This window comes from Dromaius novaehollandiae, chromosome 2 (assembly GCF_036370855.1).
Source record: "Dromaius novaehollandiae isolate bDroNov1 chromosome 2, bDroNov1.hap1, whole genome shotgun sequence".
NCBI classification, from domain to species: domain Eukaryota; kingdom Metazoa; phylum Chordata; class Aves; order Casuariiformes; family Dromaiidae; genus Dromaius; species Dromaius novaehollandiae.
In genome coordinates, this window is record NC_088099.1 from 15,441,525 (window position 1) to 15,466,565 (window position 25,041).

At 39.8% G+C, this 25,041-nt stretch overlaps 1 protein-coding gene and 1 long non-coding RNA gene across 8 annotated transcripts in view; one reads left to right on the forward strand and one right to left on the reverse strand.

Moving 5' to 3' along the window:
* Positions 1–18,729, reverse strand: part of CREM (cAMP responsive element modulator) — a 34,315-nt gene extending 15,586 nt beyond the window's left edge. For 3 of the 5 annotated variants that reach the window (XM_064505785.1, XM_064505784.1, XM_064505783.1), the window contains exons 1-5: positions 18,604–18,729; positions 14,247–14,361; positions 6,840–6,986; positions 3,564–3,661; positions 3,280–3,422 (exon numbers count right to left, since the gene is read on the reverse strand). In XM_064505785.1, coding sequence (XP_064361855.1) covers positions 3,280–3,422; positions 3,564–3,661; positions 6,840–6,986; positions 14,247–14,357 — 499 coding nt within the window. In that variant the 5' untranslated portion in view covers positions 14,358–14,361; positions 18,604–18,729. The remainder of the gene's footprint in view (positions 1–3,279; positions 3,423–3,563; positions 3,662–6,839; positions 6,987–14,246; positions 14,362–18,603) is intronic. The other 2 variants (XM_064505787.1, XM_064505786.1) reach the window with 1 other exon arrangement.
* Positions 18,730–18,860: 131 nt separating this feature from the next.
* LOC112984021 (uncharacterized) lies at positions 18,861–21,995 on the forward strand. 3 transcript variants are annotated; one of them, XR_010387559.1, is made up of 4 exons: positions 18,869–18,992; positions 19,298–19,409; positions 20,683–20,829; positions 21,260–21,995. It is a non-coding gene; the product is annotated as an uncharacterized LOC112984021 (long non-coding RNA). The 3 variants fall into 3 exon arrangements; XR_010387558.1 differs by lacking the exon at positions 19,298–19,409 and having other exon boundaries at positions 18,861–18,992; XR_003259379.2 differs by having other exon boundaries at positions 18,882–19,409.
* Positions 21,996–25,041: the final 3,046 nt, after the last annotated feature.

Below are 25,041 nucleotides of genomic sequence, written 5' to 3' on the forward strand. Positions count from 1 at the left end.
TGGTTAGTACTACTTTCCCGTGCACTGTTTCAGAAAAATCATCATGATATGCACAAGCAGGCAAAAAAAAAGGGGGGGAGGAATGATTCACACACCCCAACAGCACAAACAACTACTGCATGTTCAGACTATCACCACTCAGGAGGCAAACCAATTTTTCTGTACTCAGTAACCAATATGACAGAGCAGTTTTGCAGTTAACTCAGGTTACATGGCTTTTATATAAGACTTGCCTTACGAAAAGCTATCAACTCCCGTTATAGAAAGGTCAACATAAATGTTGGTGAAGGTAACTGGGAAAAACATTTTATCTAGCTGGTCACGTCCATCAGTCTGTCTGGTCCCCTAAGCCAAAGCCAAGAAGCTCTGAGGAAAAAGACATTCTGAACCACAGCCATGGCAACATGCCATCTTGGCTGGTAAAAAAGTAAGCAAAGAATAGCTAAAATTGATGCTAATAGAAACAAGTGTTTTTGTCAGATGTTTACTTATCAAGTTCTCCCAAAAATAGTTCTCTCAGCCTTCCAGAGGCTGGGATGGTCAAGATGATCTTTTCAAATACCAGTCTATTTCCAAATTGCCTGTCCTGCGCAATATAGGAAAGAAAACAAACAATTAGCAAAGTAAGTAGCATGTGATACCTGTCTTGAAGCAGGGCATGCTACAGGCTGCTGTAGTGACACCGCACAAGTTATTCATGGCCATGGGCATTTGTAACAGCTTCATGGTTAAACTGCTACACAAGATGCCTACACAAGAGAACCCACGCAACCATTGCTGGCCAAGGACAGAGATACTCAGATATGACAGTGATAAGCTGAGGTAAAGGAGAGGTGAAGATGAGAGACACATGCAGTGGCCTTCTGTATCATACCCACACTGAAATCAACATGAGATGTTGTATTCCTACAATGCTCCTGGATTTATCTGACAGCAGCTCCTGCGGATCACAGGCAGCCTGCTCGGAAATGCTGCAAACCTGTCCCTAAAAGCACAAAGACTAGAAGTTAACAGCCAGGCTCTCTTTGGCAGGTTCCAAAGTAAGACTCCCTCTACTAATACTTAGCAGTAGGTGCCCATCCTTGCTGCGGCTTGGATTCAACCTCAAATCTAACTTTTCTGGCAAGCAGAAACTTCAAGGGTAATGAACAGCATCCTAAGAGACATTTTGATGAAATTTTTCCTAACCAGAAATAGAGGTAACAAAGAATTCATTGCAGCAAAAGATATATGGCATTTTAACTTACACAGGTAAGTTTTAAAAGAAAAAGACAAAAAAAGACAAAGCTCTAGAAACAAAGAGGTTAAGCCAAAACCAGCAGGGCCTATGAAGGCTGACATTGCATCTTGAAGTAATGCCTAATTACTGAATACTGCAGAGAACTTATTAAGTAAGTATTTATAGATTAAATTGTCCTAAATTCACAGCACATGTTTTAGGCTATGAATATAACTTATTCAAAGAAAGAGCAGCATAAAACAGAACTCTTCTACACTTGGCTCATGCTAATGCCAAGTTTAAATTAAGATAAATTAGATTTAATTAAATTTTTTATGGACTCCACTAACTCGAGCATATTGTTGGTGACACACTCTGCTGTTTGATTTTTTCAAAAGTAAATATCTGTTTGAACAAGAGAAAAGAACTGATGATAATTTCATTTTTCTTTTATATGCTTTCCCGTCACTATAATTTATACTTATTTTCCAATTAAAACATCCTTGGATTAAGAAATGAGAATGGTCTCCTTGCAAGGCATTACTAATAAAAGTACAAGTTGGTTTCCCAGAGGAATCTATGATTAAGAAATCTTAACTCCTAATTTCTCAGAAAGCCTAAAGGTTTGAAGAATCACAAGAACATAGTATAGATAATATAGAGCTTTCCTTTTAAGCCCGAAATTGCAATTTTGTTTTTTTGAAAGTACACCCAACCCAAACAAAAAAAAATTCTTTAAACATTTCAAGAAAAGAATTTGGTTTGGTCAAGGGTATCTGCCAGATTCTGGACTGGATAACTGTCAAGCATGACCAGAAGCCTGGGGAAAAGAGCACTTGAGATACTAGACATCATGACACAGACATTTATTTATGTCCACACCTTACAGAAAGGTAAAGAAAAGCAGTTTAGGAAGCCCAGGCAAAATTAGTTTTATGCAGGAGGGTGGGTAATACTATATGCAAATTCTGCTTTCTCAGAGTTGATAATTGGGCTCTGGTTGGACAAACTAAAAATAACTCTGAAGAATTCTAATAGGGACTACAATAGGGACTACTAGAGCGCCATTCTATCCTCTTCTGTAGTCCCATTGTTAATAGACTTCCTGTGTTCTCAAAAATGTTTCAGAAAACAACAATCCTTTTGCAATTTTCCTGTCATTATATTATACGAAAAATATCTGCTTTTCAGTGTGTCCACACATGAAAAGACATGAAAAATAACACTAGGAGTGAGGTTTTATCCACTACAAACTCAGAAAAAAAGTTATGGGAAATGAATTCCTTAGATGACAATCCCTTAGATGATAGCCCAACAACACTATCAGGAATGATAGCTTTTCAATGCTTTCAAAATAAACTCAAGAATTCAAAAAATCTATAGAATAGAATAGAACTGTGAATCTAACCTTTAACTAGTGTTTGGATGAAAAAAGTCAAAGACCACAACTTACAGTTAATTCCACAGTTAATACAATCTTAAGATTTGAACACTGGAGAAGGAGAGAGAGATGGCCCATTACAGAAGGAAAATTCTAAGTAGAAAAAGATTCATACTCTAAGCTCACTTGAACACAGAGGAAGAGAGATGGGACATTTAAAAAAAAGCAAATCGAAGTAAAAAAAAAAAAACAAAAAACCAACCCTCCAACCTTATACTTTAAAAAAGTTCCTAACTAATTGCCATTCATGTAACACTAATACATAGCAAAATACAGTAATGTGGAATTGCAGTAATTTATAACACTGAACACCTGTATAAAAGATAACTCTGTACCAACATTTTTCATTTCATGCAAGCCTCACCTCTGCATTTTTAATGCGGTAGAGAGTTCTAGAAACTACAAATTTAGTAATCAACAAACATTACAAGAAACAGACTAAAAGTTTGTCATGCTCATGTTCAGAAAAATTAAATATAAAAAACAAAATTATTTAGAAATACAGAGCTCTCTCATTCTTCTTCATCAAACACCTCTACTTCATTATGGAATTATTTGGAAACAAAATTGTTCCTACATGTACATATTGCAACACTACACAGTATCTTTGCAAACATACTGTATTGCCCTGTGCTAGTCTGATAGAGGCTGGTTGGCACAGCCATTGCAGGAATTCCAGAAGGCGCTCCTTCTTCTTCTGACTTTTCTTCTTCAATTTTTGGGACTGCAGGAGCATCTGAAGACAGCTCATTCAAAATTTTTCTAAAAACAGAATATAAATAATTTTATAGATATTTAAAATTCCATATCCATGAGAAAACTAAGTCACTAGCTTTTATCAGACAGTTCTGCCATAATGTATAAGCTACATTTAAAAAACCAACAAAAACAAGAAATCCTTACCGGTAGGAAGGTCTTCTTGAAAGTATTTCCCTACGTTTCTGAGAATCAATTATCCCTTCTGATTCTGCAGACTCATCTGCATTTGCAATCGGTGCTACCTGTAATAGCAAAGTTTCTGAAATTCATAACTTCATTCAATTAAAAAAAAAAAAAGCAAAAAATTGTTTTCAAAAATTACTTCCGTGTTCACATACAGGAAGTTTGTGCATGTATTTATCACAGATTGTGTGATCCCAGACTTCTTTTCCCACAGCAAATCACAAATTATGAGGTTAACAACATACAGGCACTTAAGATGACATCTTCCATTGAAAAAATCAAAGTAATCCAGGTTACATGTAAAATGCAGAATGCTGCACTAATACCTTAAATACTAATATACAACACAAAAATCTCTTCATAACCACAGCACACAAATGTATTTAGAAAAGTTTATTTAAATATACATACTTAGTAAATTATTACACTTATCAATACATATTCATACATACAAATACATAGCTTAGCAATACTGTGCAAGTTCTAGAAACTTTTGACAAGTCCACAATGTCTCATTTTCTCAGGATTTTATTAGTATTATTTTTACAAGTTCTGTTCTCTTAAAATTACCCCAAAAGAAATTGAAACCTGGAGCTGAATCATACCATTTGCCAGAAAATATATTATATGGAACTGAAAGTGACTATTGAACAAGAAAAATGTGCTATTTTCTTGATTCATTTGACTACTCAGATCTACAAGAGAAACAAAGGCTTCGAGCTGTTTGGCTTCTTACTTTCAGAGCATGGACCAATGCTGTCCAGCAAACAGATCTTCTCAGGGGCATTTCTATCCAATGCCCTATGGTGATCTAATTGTGGATCACCTACCTTTAAGCCTATGGCATAAACCTTCAAAATCAAGACAATATTACACAGCCAAGAGTTGGGGCATCTTATCTCAAAACAGAGCTCTCCACAGGAGGGGGAAAAAAAAAGAAAATCAATTTGTCCTAGGACAAACAACAGGAAAACAGGATCTTAGTCCCTTTAAACCTTCCCATGCCAGTAAGAGTTTCCAACAGCCACCCCCTAGTTCCTGAAGACAGCCCAAAGAGTCAGGAACAGTACTTTGGGGAGAGAAGGAGGAAATCACAAGAAAATTTATGCATTTTAAGATACGAAGAGAAAATGAAGAGGCTTCAAGAAATTTCAAAGCTTTTAATCAGGACAAAAGAGGAAAATTTAACATTTCACCTTGTTCTAATAGCAAGCAAGCATGTTCACAAGGCTAACAAAAGAAAGCCACTGCCATTTTTCCTGGCCATCAGTCAGACTTCTCTAACTTTAATGTACTGTTTTGCTTTTGACCACATTTGAGTTCAAGCTCATGTTAGTCTGTCGATACCTGAAACACTGGGGGGAAAGCAAGCACAAAAGTCAAATAATCCGAATCGCAAACCTTCTTACAAGTAAAACAACAAAACAGTAAAGAACATGATCCAGATAAATATTTTTTTCATCCAGAAAGCAACAAAAACAAAGTTGAAATTGCTTTCCTGTTGAAAGCTGCAGGTGTTTGAGGGAGAGGTCATGCAGACTACAACATCACTTAGAAAACAAAAACCAAAAAAAAAAAAAAAAAAAAAAAAGAGGGTTGATCTTATACCATATTTCCAAGTCTCTCACTCTCTGGCAGAGATAGGAGACCAAGTTAAAGGGAAATGAACAGGAGGAAATGCCAGGTGGCAGGAAAAAATACTTAAGAGGATCACAGGACGGCCACAGCCAACTTTGTAATGGAGTCTTTTACAAGCGTTTTACAGCATCTATGAAGCCCTTCTGGTAGAATCACCTTATTTACCATTAACATGTACAAATGAAAGCAAAGCGAAAACCTAGAATTAACTAGCCGGTATTAATCAGAACACGACTCTCCCGTCTCTACTCCTTCAGGAAAGGCAAGAAAGACAGAGTTTGCTCAATACAACAAAAAGTTGATTTCTGCTCCCCTAAGAAACAGCAGCAGCTGGCAAAAGATTCTGGAGAAATTCCTCCTTTCAGGCTGTGGAGCAAGTACTCTATTTTTGCATGTTTGTCCCGACTACGCTGAACTGAAAAAAAATAGTGACGGAAATTGGGAATGACTATAATATGTTTATTTGATAAAGTTCATGCTCTGGTAAATCATGGTTGAAAATTCCAGAAGGCAATATTTATTTTGAATACTCTGATTTGACTTAAAGTTTAACCAAACTTTTTTTGCCATCTACTATCCCTGTTTCAACAGTGATCTAGAATTTCAAAGCCTTACCAGATCCCATCATCTGTATCTACTGGTCACAGATAAAGCACCGAACATCTGACCAAGCCTGTATTCTTTTTCTCTAACCTCTGAGAAAAATATCACAGTTCTGTGTGACTTCTCTATCACAGCTGAAAGCTACTAAGAAGTCTCAAATATTAAAGGTAGCTTCTCAGGAAGACTTCTGACAACACATTTGTCTTTTCCTTAATATGTTACAATGACTGCAGGCAAAACAATTACTAAATTACTGGTATCTAGCCTCTCTTACCTGAGACATCAATTCTGTTTGCAAGAAGCAATTCAGCTGTAATTTCACAATCAGATTTTAAGAAAACTGGGGCAAAAGCACTCCTAGCCTCATGGAAAACACCAAGGGGAACCCTCGTCATTTTCTAAATTGTGCAAGATACAGTCCAGTATTTTTCACTATTTAAAAGCTCTGAAAACCCTTAAGCACTTTGTACCAGCCCCTTTAAACTTGCAAAGATTTGACAAATAAATATTTATTTTGAAGCTCCCCTTATTTTTTCTGTTTATGTATACACACACAAAAAATAATACCAGATGCTTTTAGCAGAGCTTGCTAAAAACAATAAGAAATAATTTAAATTATAATGCTTGCATTACACATACAATATAAGAGACACTTGCAAACTTACGAGTTTGTAGTCTCATTAGAGACAAGATGTTCATAGAATAGAGCACAACAGAAAAACTGCAAGACACACTAAAATACGATCACGTTATTACACAAATTTGCTGTTGCACAAGTTGAGGGTTCCAAGATAACAACTTCTTAAAGATAAACAGGAAGTATTAAGGAATCGCTACACAATGCTGGTAGGGCTGCTATCAGTTGGCAGTTTGCCACCCTCCACACCCCCTATTATGAGTAAAACTTGCAACACTGGTAGGAACGAAGAGAAACTGAAGGGGGGGCAGGAAAGAGGCACCAAATATTCATGAAAACATAAGAATAAAAGAGCTAACCTGAACAGCTTGCATTTGTGGTGACTGAATGACTGAGGGCTGTGTGGCTTGAATGACACCCTGGACATGAACAGTTTGACCAGAAGGCAACTGCACTAGAGTTACAGCTGGAGATCCTCTTCCAGCACTTGACGCAGCTACAGAAACCTGCAAAAATTACAATCATCATGTTTAAGTAACATGCCTTAAGATTTCAGCAAATGCTTTTAGATGTGATACTAAAATGAACTGATTTTGATGTGAAATTTAAGAGAGCTTATGTGTGTAATTGTCACACACAGAAATAAACCAGCTTTACTAGTAAGAATTTGGTGTGCATCTTTCCAAATGAGTAATTGAAAGCTTAAAATTTGTTACATACAAAACTGAGTCTTTTTTCTTAATTTTTTCCAGAGACTTCATCTTTTCTTCTTAACTGAAAGCAACTCTGAGCTATTAAAGACTAAATCTGCTGTCTCCAGCATGAAGGCTAGCAAAAAGCTTAAGATGTGTAACCAGAAATATCAGTATACGTTGAAGTGGCATATTGCTGCAACAACACAAAGGGCAAAATATGCTTAATTCAAAAAAAGTCCAAAACTTTTTTTGGTTTTGCTTTGTTTTGTTTAAAAGTTTAGCTTCAGCTTTTGCTCTTCAGACAGCTGTCTTGAGACATTACTTTCTGGATAGCAAAATAATTGTTAGACTAAAACAACTCTTCAATTTGTGAAATTTTTAGTTTAAAACACCTTCGTTATATGTCCCATAGTATCGAGAAAAACTGAGTTGGTGCCAGCAGAACCTTGCTACAACACCAAAAAATAAAGGACAGATGAGAACAATCTTCAAAGCTGGAACAGCTGAAAAAATAATGGTGGCCCTGTTCTGTTTAGGAATACATCTGCCCCCCTTTCTCGTCAAATTTTAGAGCTCACAGCTTTATCTCGCCTTTGCCTCTTAGCCAGCTGTATCCAGAGGACAAATGGGTTAAGAAATAGTTAAAACATCTTTGGGCTACAAAATAGCTCAGTATTTATGCTAGAACTATTAAATCTATTAACGGAAACAAATACTGAAGCAAAGGGAAAAGTCTATGACAGACCTTAATTTCTCTGTGATAAAACATCTCTAAACTCAGACACAGAGAGAAAAGAAATAGAAGAAAATAACAAACAGTATCAAGGCTATTGTGGTTTTCAGAAATTCAAAGAGAACTGCATTAAAAACCCTTATTTCTATGTTTTGCAGGTACAAGAATGAATCATTGGTCTATCTAAAAGTCTGGTATTTCCCCCTTCCTGGCTTGGTTCTCAGTCAAGAAATATATCTGGTGAAAAAGAGATCATCTGCTGATGCAAAATACCCCAAGAAAACAAATTTCTGAGCGCTAGAAGGTAAAAGAGATGACAGTGACAAGAAAACACGATGAAATGCTGAGTAAAAAAAAGTTGTTAGAAAACATGTTTTGTATTTTTTCCATATTCAGACTGAAGATTTTTTTTTAATTTCAAGCATTAAAGAAGCTTTTATTCGTGATCCATAAGTTATTACTTGTCTTGGAAATGTTCCTTTCTCGAGGCAAGAGAAAGTTTTTAATGACTGTTAAGATGCACTATTATCAAAAAGACCAGATGTTGACTCAAATTATCTTCAAGAAACAATGTTTCTAGGAAACAGAGACAGGATCTTGTCAACAATCACTATGTAATTGTTCCATTGTTATAGGAAACTGAACAGATTCTCAGGAAATAAAAACAGTTGAGGGCATTTCTAACCTGTAAATGGAAGCAATTATTCCTTAAATGGTATAAAATGGCAACATGTAAATAGGGTACAGAAGCCTTCTTCCCAATCTATAAAATAAACATTACCACTACAATTAAGAAACAGATATTTGAGACTAGGATCTACAAAGCCTTGAAGGTCTGAAGAGTACGATCCATTTTCTGCTAGGCAAAGCTGACATCACCATAGGCCCAAGCTTCAAGGAAAGAACCTGGAGCCAGCGTAAGCATTTACAAAGCACACTAACTTTTCAAAACATATTACAAAGACAATTTCACCAAACCTTTCAGTTTGCAGCTCTCGCAAAGATAGCAGTAATCTGATACAATACTCTAGTGCATCTGAAAGAACGTCCCGAGTACAACATACACAAAACAGGACAATATGAACAACAGTTTATTAGTCCCTGTGTTTAGTACACAATGGGTCAGGCACACAGAATGAGGAAGTAACCCAGCATTCAAGCTCAAGAAACATTGCATTCATTTAAAAGCTCCTTATTCAGTCTAACTACACAAAGAAAAAAAATCCAAAACTCAGCTAGTACTCTTCTAGACTGAAGTTTACGATCGAACAGGAGAAAATGTTTTGTTCCCTTTAATTCAGATAGGAGATTAAATGGAGGGGAGGCAGCGGAAGAGACAACATTACTTTTAAAACTGAATGAAAACAAAAAGTTATTTGCTTGTTTGCTCATTTCTATTTTAAACAGATGATTTGATCACAACTTGCTAAGTTCCACAAATATCTGAAAGTTACACAATGCACAAATTCCTGTTACTGTAACATGCATGAGCTATATTTTAAATCTATGATTCTTTTGTATTAGGTTTATTTTCTATAATTGAGATTTTAAAACCTCTTTCCAATCTCATATTTTGCATTTCTTTATAAATATTAAAATTGTTAAAACATTTTTTTATTCACATTTCACTTTGCATTATTTTCAAATTGCATTCTCCTGCATTAACTGAAATACTAGAACCCTTTGACATTTGAGGCTATCAGATTACTCATGTATAAACACTGACTGAAGCAGCCTTGGCAAAAAAATTATTTTCTGACATCAGTGATGAGCAATGCTACCTTTCAAGGGCTGTCTAGCATAATGACTGAGAACAACCCACAGAAGCAACTCAGCAACATGGAGGGTGAGGGAAAACTTAACTCATTAAGCATCTGATTAGATGGTGTAAGGGTTTTCTCCCCAGCAATGGCACTGAGAGTTTGGATCTTGTAATGTTATTTTGGGGTCTAACCTCCTAGGTGTGCAACAGCCAGACCTAATGGCTTCAAAAAATATCAACCACACATTCTGTCATGGTGGCCTGGTCCCATACTTTGTATGTTAGGAAATACACGTGCCTCCCTCTTGAAAAAGTAGAGCGCAAAGCAGCAAGCAAAAAGATCAAGAACTATCTTCATGCTGAGGCATGCATTCATTCAAAGAGAGAGGTCACCTATGAGTTATCTGACCTCAACAAGCTTAAGCTAATTTCAGCCATCTGGTGACTAGATACACTTGAGGCACAAACAAAACGGTGACAAGGCAGCAGGTTCATAAAGCTTTAACATCAACTTTGCTAGATGCTCTGAACCTGCTTTTGGCTGGGCCAGTTTTAAAACAGTATGATCAGCGGCGTGGCAAACTTCTATGGTGCTCAGTTCCTCACGAGCAACATTTAAAGCAGGTGCTGAGAGCCCACAGGGAGGATACCCCTGAAGTGCTAAATCTGAACAGTCCGAACTTGCAATAGCCACGTACTCCAGGCTTCAGGAAGCACCCATCCAGAAAGCTCCCACAGCAGTTATCACTTTGCGAATCCTGACTCACACCTGGTCCAGGGCAAACACCAAGAGGTCAGACATCTCAGATCAAGACAGCAGACATAGCTCTACTAACAGACAGGACATGGCAAAGCCAAAAAGTGATTCAAAGAAGAACCCACCAAGAATGTAGAATTGAGAAGGGGGGGGTATTTTGTCAGAACTGAAAAAGGTCAAAGTACGCTCCTCTTATATTTCTGTATTATAAACAGTGGATTAAGGTAACCGACCACAGGGTAAGGCAGAGTGCAATAAGGACTCTAAGACTACTGTAAAAGGAACAACTAATTTCTCTCCAAATAGCAATGCACATGCAACAGTTTGCAGACAGAAGGTTGATTATGATCAATATCATACAACTATTTAAAAAGTCCAAATTAGCTTCTTAAAAAACAGCCCTCTGTGTATTAGTATAACGACTATGCATATGAGATGCAACTCATGGGACCTGGTTAAAAACTGGTTGAGAAATTTTCCGCCTCAAACCTCTGTTCTTCCCTGAAGAAATAGCTTTAAGCTTCTATACAGTAGTTCTGTACACTTCAAACAGCTTCTGAAGACAACAACTATCAAATACTTTTACAAATTGACATTTTTTACATAATTCTTTTGATGGGTGGATCACCAAAACAATACAATCTCAATGTATTTTTTATCATTATAAATGTTATTTATCACGTATTATTATAAACTAAGGGATGCATGAAATTCAACTACAGATGCCATCTTGTTCTATATCAATGTTACAACATAAATAACTCTTTAAAGATAAAAATTGTCAATTTTAACTCAATGGACAAAACAAGCATGTCATTTTTCCTATATTATAATTTGCTAACTTTTGCAAAGAACGTAATTTTACTTTCACCACAAAAAAGAATCGCAGGAGGATGTAACTATTTTTTACACAGGTTAGAAAATCCCTGCTGCAACCTTTTCTCTCCTAATAACTTGTAATAGCAAATCTTTAGCATGGAGGCTATCTAATTACACCACAGCTCCACAGCCCAGCAGGGTCAGTAGTTTCAGGGGGGAGACATTGGGAATACTTCATCACAAAACCATGTCTGCTCTCCAGATATTATCATCCTATTGAATATCTTGTCCCCCTTTTTCAAAATAAAAAGCAAGTATTTCCCTAAAAAGTCAGAACTCCAGGAAAAAAAATATATATATATATTTATATAAAATACTGTGTGTGTGTGAGAGAGAGAGAGAGAGAAACGTTACACCTCCTATGCAGTTGTATGCTTCAGCATTTTGCTAGTCATTCCCTGGCCAAAGTAATATACAGAAAGCAGCACACTGAATATTCAAGATAACCCATTAAAATGCTTTACTTCTGGCTGAACAAAACCAATGTTGAAAAAATATCTGGCTAACAACAACAACAACCACCACCACAACATCCGTGCAGCAGCCCTCAATTGCAGCAAATAGGCGTCTTTCACTCTTGGTAAGAGCCAGGTCATCCTTCCCCTCTCTATTCCTGCACAGTTGCCAGAAAGTTAATGGGGGAAAAGGGTTAGAAGTTGGAGCAAGCTGCTTCTCGGGCACTTCAAAGGGCTGTCTGCTCCTAATGGTGCTCCTCCAGAGCCCGCAGGGAGGCAGAGGAGCCGCCCTTCAGCCTCGCCCAGAGCGCACACGTGCGCTGGACCAACACAGCCCCGAACCCCTCCGAAACGCGGACGATTGCCGTCCCGCACCTGGTGGGGCGCAGAGGCGATCGCTCGCTCTTCCTCCCCAGGGTCCCTGCTTCACAGGGCAGCAAACGGCTTCAGCCAGCCGTTAGCCGTTAGCCCTCACCTCACACAAAGCGCCTCACCTTCAGAGCCTGCCAGGGAGGCAGGTACGCCAGCAGGGTCCTCCTCATCGCACGCCAAAGAAGCCCAACGACGGCGCGACGGCTTCCCCCTTTCCTCCGCAGCAGGGTCTGCCGGACGAAGGGCAGCCTCACGGCACCACGACAGGCGCGAGCCCGAGCTGCCCAAGGCAGCGGCGGGAGGGGAGCGCCCAGCCTGGCCCAGGGAGCCGCCAGGCAGATGAGGCCCCCGGCAGCCCGCGGGCCACCCCACAGCCCTCGGACTGCCTGCCACTGCCATTTTTCACAAAAATGGCACGATCCCTTCACTCTGCTTTTCTGGATGGCCAAGGCTTTCGAGCTCAGTTACGAGAGCTGAGCAGGTCTGGAAAAAGTCGGAGCAAGCTCTTCGGGCCTTCTGACCAAGAAGAGGAATTCCCAGATGGAAACCCTCTGCTCTCCTGAGCCCTCAGAGAGGAGCAAACTCCAGGCTACCCCATTTGTTTCATTTTATTGGTATTTGACCAAGACTCATTACTATTTCAGAGTCAGTACTTATAACTGAAAGACCTAAGGCACCTGCTCAGTGTGGCTGAACCACACCAGTCACCGCCTGAAAGGACTCAAGTGTCAAACACAGATAAACATAAAACGTGCTCTCCTTGGGGACCCCCCAGAAGTCCTCCTACAGCATATTAGCTGCAGCTTTTTCTAGTTCAATATTAAATATCCCAAATGACAGGATTCACAGATTTTTTTTTATTCAGAGGCTCTTGCACAAAATAACAGATTCTACATAGAAATCATGCTATTACTGTAAGTAAGTATTACTATAAGCCTGAACCATCAGAAAGGAAGAATAAGGAGTGATGTGAACAGAGCAAAACAAATAAAATTATTGGTTCCACGCTCCATTCTTAATGGAGGAAAGGGGAAAGAAAAAAAAAAGATTCTCAGTGCTGCAGGTTCCAAAACGACAACCACATGTTGCAGATAACAAAAAACAACAATGAAAAAATCTTCAAAAATATTTGGAGACCTACTCTGCACACAAAAAACAGTAGGAACAAAAAGCAGTAGTACTCACCCTTGATTCTCATTATAGGTATATTTTCAAGTATTTAACATTCCAAATACATGGTGTGAAACAATCAAGGATCCCTCTCTTCGTCTGGACAGGAATCTTACTGAGTAACATCTGATCTTGAAAAATTCTATAAGCTGATTTTTTTTTAAACAGTTCCAAAGGCTTGACAAAGAGTTTCTAAAAACCCTTGTAAATGGATCTGTAGAGTTTGCTGACGTTACAAATCTTAGCACTGGCAAGAACAACATTATTTCCCTCATGGCTGAGTATCTCAGAGGAGTATTTTTAATGTTTGAGAATTGCTATTAGGTTTTTTTTTCCATTAACTACCAAAAAATCCAGGTACGATTACTGCATCGAACAAATAAAATGTATTTTTAGAAAAACAGACACTGCCATCGGATGTGCAGGGATGAAACACAACAACAAACAAACCTTACAATTGTGCTTGCAGGACTAAACACATTCTGTACAAAACCTGGAACTAGGAAAGAACTGTAATTATTTTCATTCATTTTTCATTTTTGTTATACAACACATCTTCAGGATACAAAACTTTTTTCACTGTGCTTGATCTTGCGGCCATCTCAACCTATTAGGACCCTATTTCCACCTGCATAATACGTACAGTTATCTCAGAAAATGAAAAAAAATTACGCCTACTGATCATTGTAGTACATTCTGAAAAGTCCAGTCTCCTAGAAGTGTTACTTTTTAACAGCCTTGATGCAATATTAGCCCTTTGTTAAATACAGTAGGCAGAGTTTTCAGTATACCTTTACTATTTTCTCTATTTAATAACAGAAAGAACTGACGAAATATGATAAGCTCATACAAATTGATAATGTAACAGTCAGCAATAAAAAGCTGCAACAGTTCTGAATATCACTCGTACTGATTCTTCTCATCTTTCCATGTTTCAGCTTACCTGAGATATGGGGGAAATCTGACTTTGGCCTGGCTGATTATGAACATCTCTCTCTGGCATGGAATCCACTGCATTTCCATCCTGTTGTGATTCAACCATTTCCATGGTCATTTGTCTAAAGGTAAGTACATGCACACATAAATAATATAGTATGGGGGGGGTTATTAGGCATCTAGAGAGAAATGAGCAATTCCAAACTCTTTTATATTCAGAGTAGTGTGCTAAGAGTGAACAGAAAACATCTCTCTCAAAACTATCAGATGAATCTAAGTCATACTTTCCCAGTCTCCCACATTCAGATCTTCATAGTGCCAGCAGCTTGAAAAACAGGTACTTTGGAAAGCTGCAGGGAGAGGCAGCTCTGGGAATGGTTCTCAGGAGAGAGGTGACAACAGTGTTGGGGTCCCACTGCAGAGTGAGGCTGACCGGCAGGGAGGGCAGGACGCCAGCTCAGCCCGCCAGCACCAGCTGCAGCTGCTCCTTCGGGCCTCATCCCCTAACAGGCGAGGCTCAGGCTGCCCGCAGCCACGTGCCAGCGCACCACTCTCAAAGCTCATGCGATACTATCCCAGGCTAGGATTTGTACTTGGATTGTCTGTGAACTACATGTGGTTCAAGACCCACAGATTAACCATTCTTCTCGCTTTACAGGTTTTAAAATTAGACTAAGTTTCATAGGATAAACAACTCCATAACCCTCAATTAAACCTGTGAGCTTAAGCTCCATAGAGCGAGCCTCCAAATGTATCTGCTGTATAAAAATACTGTTACCTTCCAGGTGTTTTTCCGTATTTCTTGACACACTTGGTCATAACAGAAGACGGGTGTGATTTAAAACAAGAGCTCGGCTCTCTCCGGCTCCTGCTCAGCTGCCAGAGGCTGCGGTGCCGGAGCAGCGCCGGGCGGCTGATGTCACAAGCAGAACCCCGGCAACCCGGCGCCTGCCGGAGGGTCCCGCGGGGTCCCGCGCCCCCGGCGCGCTTTCTAGCATAACTTACTTGATATGAGAGGTTAGGGCCACGGAAGGAAGAAGTGACACAGTTGTGGGTTTTTAAGAAGAAGAAGAAAAAAAATCTAACTTTCTTAGATTCGGATCAGCGGGTTCAGTTACTGTAACTAGGGCACAGCAACCCGGTCTGAAGTGTGTTCTCAGCTATTTCATCTGGCTGACAGCTACTGAAGTTTCTTCTCAGGTCTTACGCAAGGATAGAAAGCAGACAGGAAAGGAAGTCTGCTCCTGGCTCCTGAATTAAGTCCTACACGTTACAGGTCAACTACATTAAACCTAATTAAACATGAACTCAACTCCCTTTGCTGCAGTGTGTTACAGAACATACCACAACAATTTTTTGAGGGGACAAAAAACCCCACCTAAATTCCACACTTTTTGCCTCAAATGAAGGCATGAAAACATCAGTTTACCTGCATGGTCAGAAAGGAATCTAGTCAAATGATATAGAGAAGCATATTGCAAACCTGTATTCCTCTAATGGTACCTACTGACCAGATTTAAGAGACTACTTTGCCAGCAGGACCTTGCAATTTAAGCACTTCACTGATCACAGCAGCTGTAGTACTATAGCTGTTGGCAGCCAGGTTTTACACAACTTGAGATCTCAAGGGCTAACATTAGTTCTTTCTTCTGCCAGCAGAAGTTATATATTCTATGCCAATATCGGTTCAGATTAGATTCATAATAAGACATTTTACACCTAATAATTCTTTTAACACTTCTGTCTTCTGTTATGGCTTTCTCTAGATGCACTTCAAGAATTAAAGATCCACTGAAATTCACTAAAATTTGAGCAATTCAAGGAGAATGTTTTATACTGCCAAGTTTTTCTCCACAGTTCGCTTAACAGGATGGTTAACTTACTGAACCATTCCAGTTTTTAAATATGTATCCAATATAACAATGATAATTTTTCAAAAGGTAGGAAAAACATTCCTCCTTCAGCAAACTGAGAATGTCCATAGAAACTAAAACATGAATGCTCCACTGGGTTAATACAAGAATGTGTCCATAAAGCTTTGGAACAGCTCACACACCATGGAAGATAATATAATGAATATGTACTACCAACATTCATTGCAATCTATTCCTATGGCTAGGAGTATAGTCAGAATTTATTCACTTTATAGAAGCCCTGAAATATTCATATTTCTTATTCAAAACCATGTAGCACATATAAGCTACTACTAGCTGAAAAAAAGAATTTCTCACAAAAAAGTAGAGTACATTGTACAATGTGAACACAGTGATGGACACCGTACAATAGGTCAGTGGCAGGTGAACACTGACCTATTTTATAAGGATTATATGTATTTCAAATTTAAAGAGACTTTTTTTAGTGTCAAGTCAGTTTAAGTGTTATCTTTCTGAAGGTATACCAAGAAAATATGTTCTACTATAAGCTTATTCTTCTGTGATCCCAAAGTTATTCCAGACTACATGGTCAACACAGGATTCTGGTCTACTGCCAGAACTTCTACACAGGGCAGAGTGAAATACCACCACGTTTAAAAGGGAAAAGCACCAGTTTAAGGGGAAAATTATTCTGCTGCAAGGAGAGAGCATTTGCAAACAGTGATAATAAAAATGTTGTGGATACCCAAGAGAGGCAAAGGCAAACCTATTTTCTACTCTCCTTTCCAAAACAAATCTCGGGGTCAGGAAACATATTTCATCAAAAGCTTCTTCAGCTGATAACAGTAGCATCACTGACAGGACAATACTAAAGGACAGCAACAGCTAAAGGAAAAACTTGCCCATGTAACTTAAAAGATTACAAATCATTTAAACATATGAACCTTTCAGTATTTTTTTCTCCATAGATAGTAAGTTAAGCATAGCAGCCCTATCAAAATATACCCTTGCATAATAGAGGTACCAAAAAAAAAAAAAAATCCTTTTATCCCCACATTGCAGTTTGTTCTACAAGGTTTTTTTTTTTAATATTGTATTTAATGTCTGTTGGTGAGCTTCAACTGTGAAAGCAAACTGGTGCAGAATTTGGCACTACTGGAAATACATGACTTTTCTAATTAAATACCCAGACACATTTTAAAAATAATTTCTTTATTTCAGCATTACTTTATACATCAGAAACCATTTACAAAGATGGCTTACTACCAAAGAAATTATAAGGAAAAGGCTAAGAAATATGTTTCAACCTTTGCTCTAGATATTCCTCTGAAGGCTTTTACTCACAGGGAAGTTACTGAAAAGCAAGGAAGTGAATTTACAAACACCTGTTTGGCATTAAGTGGTGCCCCCATCCACAGCGTGGAGACTCTCAGCATGTATTAGTTTCAGAAGAGCCTTGTGTTTTAAGTAGGAAGTCTAAATTATGAAATCTAAAATCTGTTTTGCTACACTGCTATGTGAAGTAGCCAGGTGGTGACAGCGTTCAATGACGTAAAATGAGCAACAGTGCAGCAGATCAAACTGATAGCAACTTCTTTCTGTAAAGCTTTCAGTATTAACAGAATACTTAGTTTCTTTACATCTCCTAAGCTCTTAACATGCTTTCATTTTTTCCCCCCTCATCCTAGGATATACATCTTACCAAAACGCTCAAAAAAAAAAAAAAAAAAATCAGAAAATCCCAACTTGCCCTCACTGTAAGAGCAAGCACACTGACTGTCACGCTGGACGAACCATCCCAACAGTCCTGCCGAGACGGTACAGCGCCTGCTGTAAACGGGAACAGACAAGAGGATCCTTCCCACATGTCAGTATCTGCGGGATCATTCGGCCGCCACAAGACGCGCGGCTCCTCCCAGCACTAAGTTAAAACGTCGGCGTGGCAGCGGCGGATGCAAGCGGAAAGCTCAAAGTTTAAGCAGGCCCCAGCCCTCAGGCAGCCTGCTGCCAGGCTCCCCCGCCGGCCTCCCGGCCCCGGCTCGGGGAACCCAGCGCGCAGGGGAGCAGCCAGGTCCGCGGCCCCGCCCGCAGCGCTCTCCCCCCAGCCAGGCCGCCGACGGCCCCGGCGCGTTGCCCCGCCACATCCTCCGCCCCAGTAAGCCCCGGGCCGCCGGCGGGCTAGCCGGGCCGGTGCCCCTCCCCGGCCAGGGCCCGGCCGCAACGAGACGGAGCCCCGCGGGCTGCGCAGCGCTCGGGGCCTCGCGAGCGAGGCGGGCGGCACGGCCCCAGCGGCGGGCGCGGCGTGGGGCGCGCTCCCTTGCGGCACCGCAGCGCGCTCCCGGCGGCAGGGGCAGGCAGCGCGCCACAGCGCCTCGCGCCCCCCTCCCCTGCGGCGCCGGGGCCGGCCGCTGCCCTCTGCGCTGCCCCGCTGCAGGCCCCGCGGGGGGTCGGGCTGCGCGCACACGTGTCCCCGCCCCCTCCCGCACTCACCCGCCGCCCTGTACGTGCTGCCCCCGTCACAGGGGGGTGGGGGGGATTGGGCCGGGCGGAGCCGCACGTCGCCCTCACGTCAGCGCTGATGCAGCCGCGCCGCCGCGGGGGCGCTGAGGAAATGGCGTCGGCGGCGACTCCCAGCCCCAGCGGCCGCGGAAGGAGGAGGAGCCTGCGCTCCGGCGGCCGCGGCCGCCGGCGCCGATTGGACACAGGGCGCCCAACGGCTGGCGGCCTGGCCAACCGCCGCGGCGGGGCTGCCGGCGGCGCCCGTCATTGGCTGGGGGGCGGGACGCCGCGCCGCCGGCTTCGGCGTCTCCCTGGCCGAGGGGGGGAGGGGCGCTGCTGCCCCTCTCAGCGTGGGGCGCCGCGCGGGTCGCGTGGAGCCGGTAACAGCCGGGAGCGTCAGGCCGCCTCGGCCCTCCCCGGGGCGCTGGGCGGGGGCGGCCCCGCTCCCGCCGGGGGGGCGCTTGCGGTGTGCGAGGAGAGGGGTGTGGCGCGGCTGCGCCGCGTGCCGCCTGGGCGCCGCCGATAAGGGCGGTCGGCGGGGCCGCCGCGGCCGGTGGGAGCGGGGCTCCGGGGAGGAGGGCGCCGCGGCCGGCCCCGGGGCTGGCGCCTGTGCCCACATTCCCGTGTTGACCGAAAGCCTGTCCCTCCAGGCAGTTACTGCTGCGAGTGTGTGTTTTTCCTTTAGGAGTATGACATCAAGCTCTGTGTTTATTTGGCTAAATACCTGAGAAACTGCTAAGAGATAAAGCGCAGTTCCTGTTTTCCCCGCTCGCTGCCAAGGGATACTTTTGCGCGGTGTGAGTCATGTCTGGTCCCTGCTGTACGCTGGGGTGTTTCTCGCTCCGGGAAGCAGAAGCCTGCGTCCCCGGTTTAGTGACACCTGGGTTCCTCAGAGGCCTGGGTCATCAGCTGTCGTGCTAGTGGTGTTTTAACATCATAGGTCTTACTATTTGTTCAACATTTATGAAGTAATGCAAGGAGGGTTTATACTGCTGTACGTCTGTTACAGTATTATGCATCCATACGTATTCTGAAGTTACTTAATGTACTTACCTTTTTTTTATTTTTATGAAAAACTATTCGATAGTGTGTCAATAAGAATGAAATGCCTAAGTTAATTCCACAAGACTCACTGTCATTAAAGAATTGGAGAATATGTATGTCAGCATTAGTAGTACATTCATACAGGTCAAGTGTTCAGTCTTTTCATGGAGTGAAGAGAACTGAAGTATTGATTTTTTGTGTTCAGAAAACAACTATTTGTGGCTTCACACTTCATGGAGAAAGTGAATTATATTTATCTGCAAAGGCTTTTGCCTTCGGCCACTTGAGTTAGTTATTTGCCTCCTAGAATTTATTTAACACATCAAAATTGCAATGCAATGTAAACAATACAATGTTTAGAATGTCCTTGTTGATTATGAAAGTTCTCAGTTTTCATCCTTCATTTCCTTTGTTGAAATATTGAACAACACCCCCTTCCTGTTTTGAGTTCTGTTCCCTTCGTTTGTTGCATATGTTTTTATGTCTTTTCAGAATTTTAAATAGGAGTTTCTTTCCCCTTGATTTATACTCCTAACCTTTTCTGCTAGTATAGTTGACCCATTAAGTACAAACTTCTAATACCCATTAAGTACAAACTTCTAATATCCATTCATCAGAGGACTTGCTTTAGTTGAAAACGTCTGGTGAATGAGAAAATATTTCATAGAATATTAACATAATCAAATGAACAGGAAAGCATAAAAATACTGAGAATAGGCACTGGTGATGCCTTTGGAAGAAATTCCATCTTTGCTTAGTATAGCCATAAAGCCAAAAGTAGGTGTTGTGAGTCTAGTAATACGTAATAAAATATTTGTGAAAGTGGAATTCTGATTATAAACAGTGAGGAAGAAAACCACTAGCTGAGTTATTTATAAGCACATGGAGAATTTCTGTAGAACTCTTGCAGTGTAAAGTTGGAAAAGTAGTTATTTTCTATTATTTTTCAAATAAGTTGCAAGCAGCTTTGAAGCTTCATTGATTTATCTTTATTATACCTCTTTTCTCTTTTTTTAATGGAATAAGGAATCTAAATGATAAACTGGAAATTGAAGCTCCAGTCTGAGAAAACTCCAAGTCACACGAATGAGTGAATTGCCGAAGGGATTTAGTTTCTGCTAATGCAAGGATGATTTACCAGCTTCAGTGAGCCATGCAAGAGCTGACATACAGGTTAGTGGGCTGGAAGATGGGGGTAATGAACAGAAAGTGCTACATTGTTACTGTGGCAAGGTTGGGGTAGTATATTTGTTAGCTGAGGCCAAACCATTCTGTGCTACAAAAGATTTGGCTTTACTGAAATCATTCTAAAATTGTTCTAATTAAGTGGGTATCAGTCCCTGATTGAACCAGTTTAATTTCAAATGCAATCCATATGAAGACCACACACGATAGGATGCTTTATGATCATCAGAATTTACGCAAGATGATTCTAAATATAAATTTGAAAGCCAGGCACTTCACTGCCAGCAGAATGACTGCCTGAGTCCTCTTTTCTCTCTAACCTGAAACACTCAACCTGCTACCATATCCTACAAAGTCAAGGAGATATCAGCACTTCAGTAACAGTTCTGTTTGTTCTTTTTGTTTGTTTGTTTTTCAGCTTTAGTGTACAGAGGGAGAAGTTCTTTAAATTAGAGAGTGTAACCCAAGAAGCAAAGCCAAGTTAAGCAGTCCCCAGTTGCTGCTCACATCTCATTCCCACTGCCTCGGTTATTTTGATAAAAGTGCTTGTGTAACCAAAACCATATCTGGGAGGTAATCTGTGTTAAAAGCAATATATATGGAAAAAAAGTTACTTCTAACCTGCATCACTTCTCAAGTCTGGTCTGCACAGTCACACAAGAAATACTGCCTTAACTGAGTGGTTAACACATGAGTAGGAAGGAGCCAGGGAGTTGCAACCACTTAAACTGGCATTGCCACCAAAATAAATGCTTATGCCCTTTGCACAGAAAATAAATACTTTACCAGTACATAATAAATCAGTATGAATACTATTTATGTCATCTTCAAACAACTGATTTTACATATTGGGTCTTCATCACTATCTTTTTAACATGTTTTTTGAAGAACTGGGTTAAAAGAGTTAGGTATATTTCAGTTACAATCTTACGAGACACGGAAAATTTTGTTGAAAGAAAAGTTCATAGATTGTCATGGCATCAGTAAAGACAGGAAAAGGGATATGCTGCTTATGTAAATATTACTTACAGATTTATTTTTAGTTAGGGCTCAGACCTCTGAAGATTATATAGATTAGATTGACAAAAATTTAAAAAATGGCATTCTAATTGAAATAATACTGTATTTAATAAATTATAGAAATGATTCCATTATTTGCTGTCTTGACTGTTGTTTAAATGGTTGTTCTATGCATTTTTTCATCTTAATAACCATTTGGTGTGTTACATACGTCATCTCTTGGACTGTTCCACACCTACACATTCCTGTACATTGAAGAATGATGAAATATAACTTCTGGAGTAAAGAAAAGCCTTTACTCACTTTATGATATCTGAAATGCCCTAAATATTCTTTGCAAAAGAAAAAAAAAGAACTTACAAGTTGTTTGTTGTGCCAGAAATAATTCACATTTACTGGACATTTTTTAGCTAAGCATTCAATTTATTTTCACTTAACATTTAAATGAAGCTCACTGGTAGGCTCTTTTCACAATGTTTTATATATTTCTTGACTTATGCAACCTGATGTTTGATGTCTACATCTTTGTCTCCTTGAAGACTACATGCTTATACTTATTGTCATAGGTCATAAATTAATTCCGCAGTGGGCATATGAATCTGGAAGAGACTGAACTACCATAAATTAATTGCATCACAGATCTCTTCATGGACCACTCAAGGTTTAGCTGGTCTTTAAATACTATCTGTACTCTTCCACTGCCTCTAAAAGAATAGAAGGACAAAAGCAGAACTTGTAGGGCGGTCACAGGAAACTGCAGTCATAACATACAACCATTGTTTTCACAACTTATTTTGTAAATGTGATGAAAGTCAGATGTAGCCAGCGCTCTAACGATGCAACAGAATCCTGAGCCATCTGAAATACAGAACGGATTAGGCAAGCAACAAGTTTACTGTAACAAGTGTGTATAAAACTGATCGTCTAACTTACCTGTCCTTTTTTAATAAACTGCCAGCAATGTTAAGAAAAATACGCATTTCAATTGGTTTATAAATAGAAACAAGAACAGTATGTCCTTAGAAAGGCAAGTATTGAGCAATATTGTTAAAGTTGAAGTAAATTGCTTTTTCCCAACTGTATTTATGTATGTTTATAAGAATGTTACACATCTGAAGGCTTTTAGGTATTTAGTTATATTTCCTTTCCTAAACTCTGTTTTATACTGGATGAAAGACTGAGAGTCTGTGTGAGTAGATTAAGAGCAAATTACAGATATTTTTATTTTTAAGAATTTTTCACTATTGCCCATTGCTGGAGCCTCTGAAAACTGGTACTGCCTAAATTAGTGCTGTGGTAAGATACCGGCTTGACTTTTGTGGGTGCCAGAAGCATAGGAAGGAAAAGCCTTGCTGAGTCACAGGTATAACTCAGTTAGAAAGCGGAGCTAACAACTGTGAGGCTTTGCCAGTACCTCAGCTAGCTCTACATTGTGTTACTTCATGTAAATTGCAGGTTTTATTTATTTGGAAGGTTAGGGGGTTATTGTCATTGAAGGGAGTACCAAATATCTATTTATATAGATATTACTAATATACTATATTACTATAACTAATCTATTTACATTTCTTTTATTAAATACCTTTATTTTTATTTTCTTGGGTTTCTAATGATTTGATTTTACACAATAACTTACGATAATGCTGAAGTGTTTCACACTTCAAAGCACAGATGCACAGTCTGAAATACAACATTTTGATGTATTTTTTTAATTTGACAATTTTTTAGGATTTGTAATCAAAATCTATTTTTATAAACACTAAACAGGAATCACAAGCAATTAGCTAATACCTTGTGTCTGATAGTTTGAAAGGCGTATTTCTCAGTGCACCAAAACATGCCAAAGTAAACCTGAGTACACTGGAGTTAAGCTGTTCACAGTATTTAGCACCACTTGAAGGACAAAAACAGATCAAACGAGTTGTGAATGTGCAGTTTGACATTTGGTTTGGTTGTGAGAAAAGCTTTAGAAGAAGGAGACTTGAGGACATAATTGACATGGTCTGTTTTCTCATCCCCCATTCTTAGGTCAGCTTACCAGCACTTGTGGAGCTGTAAGAAAGAAGTAACTGGGGAAACCTTTAGGTAGTCATAGTCAGGCAAATAACTCGCCATTCTAAATTCTCCCCATGTTTCTAATTGAACTGTTATATACTTACTTGTTGCATATTCATTCCATGAAAGAAGTGATTATAATTGGAAAACAGTATTATGAATACTTAGCAATAGTGTAAGGTGGTAGAAATGTTTTAAGGATTGACTAGAGAGTTAAAGATACACAAATTATCATATTTCTGCTGCAGCAGAAAAACAAAATGGCAATTGAGATCTACTACGTGAAATTTTTTAATTTCCTCTACTGAATAATAAAATTTCCTGATATAATAATTTCCTCACCTATAAAATGGAGGTAATATGTACATCACAATGTATAGAGATCTTTGAACTCCTTTGGTGGAAAGTATAAGGTTTGTATAAAATGTTGCTCTGTACAGGTAGAATGGATATAAACTTATGTCTCTTTCCAAACAACTGCATGAATTCTACTTGAGATATAAATACATAAAATTCTACTATTAAAAGTCTTCTGAATAGGCAACATAGGATTGCTATGCTGAAAACAGATTACCAGTATGAAAAGGTTCCTGAAAGCTTTAAAAAAGGCTCAAATAGCTGAATGTGGCTATACTATGCCATAGGAATGTGCATGCCACAATCTGTTTGCTGTTGTACAATCATGCTTTGCAAAGGGCTTATCATATAAAGCAAGGTAAGCCAATGTAATAGTGTGGCAGATGCTAATACAGGTATTGAGAATCTGCCTTGCGCAAAGGACAGGTGAATGACATAAGCCATTCGGAGAAGGGAGTAAAAGACAAACATGTAAAGATTTCATACTCATTCAAAAATAAATAATGAAAATATGACTTAAAAATACTAAGAATTTGCATTTAGTTGACAGTCTGGCTGTAGAATAGATTTTCTACCACTTGTAAATGGTGAGGGAGCAGATTGGTTTTTGGTGGTAGTGGCTTTGTTGATGGCTATAAATGACAGGAGCAAGAAGGAAGAATAAAAAGCAAAAGGAACTATGAATAAATGGAGTTCGCTAGCCACAAAGCAGAGTTGTCTGGGAGCTGTAGAGAGAAGGGAGAGAGATAAATGAAAAAAAAATAAGTA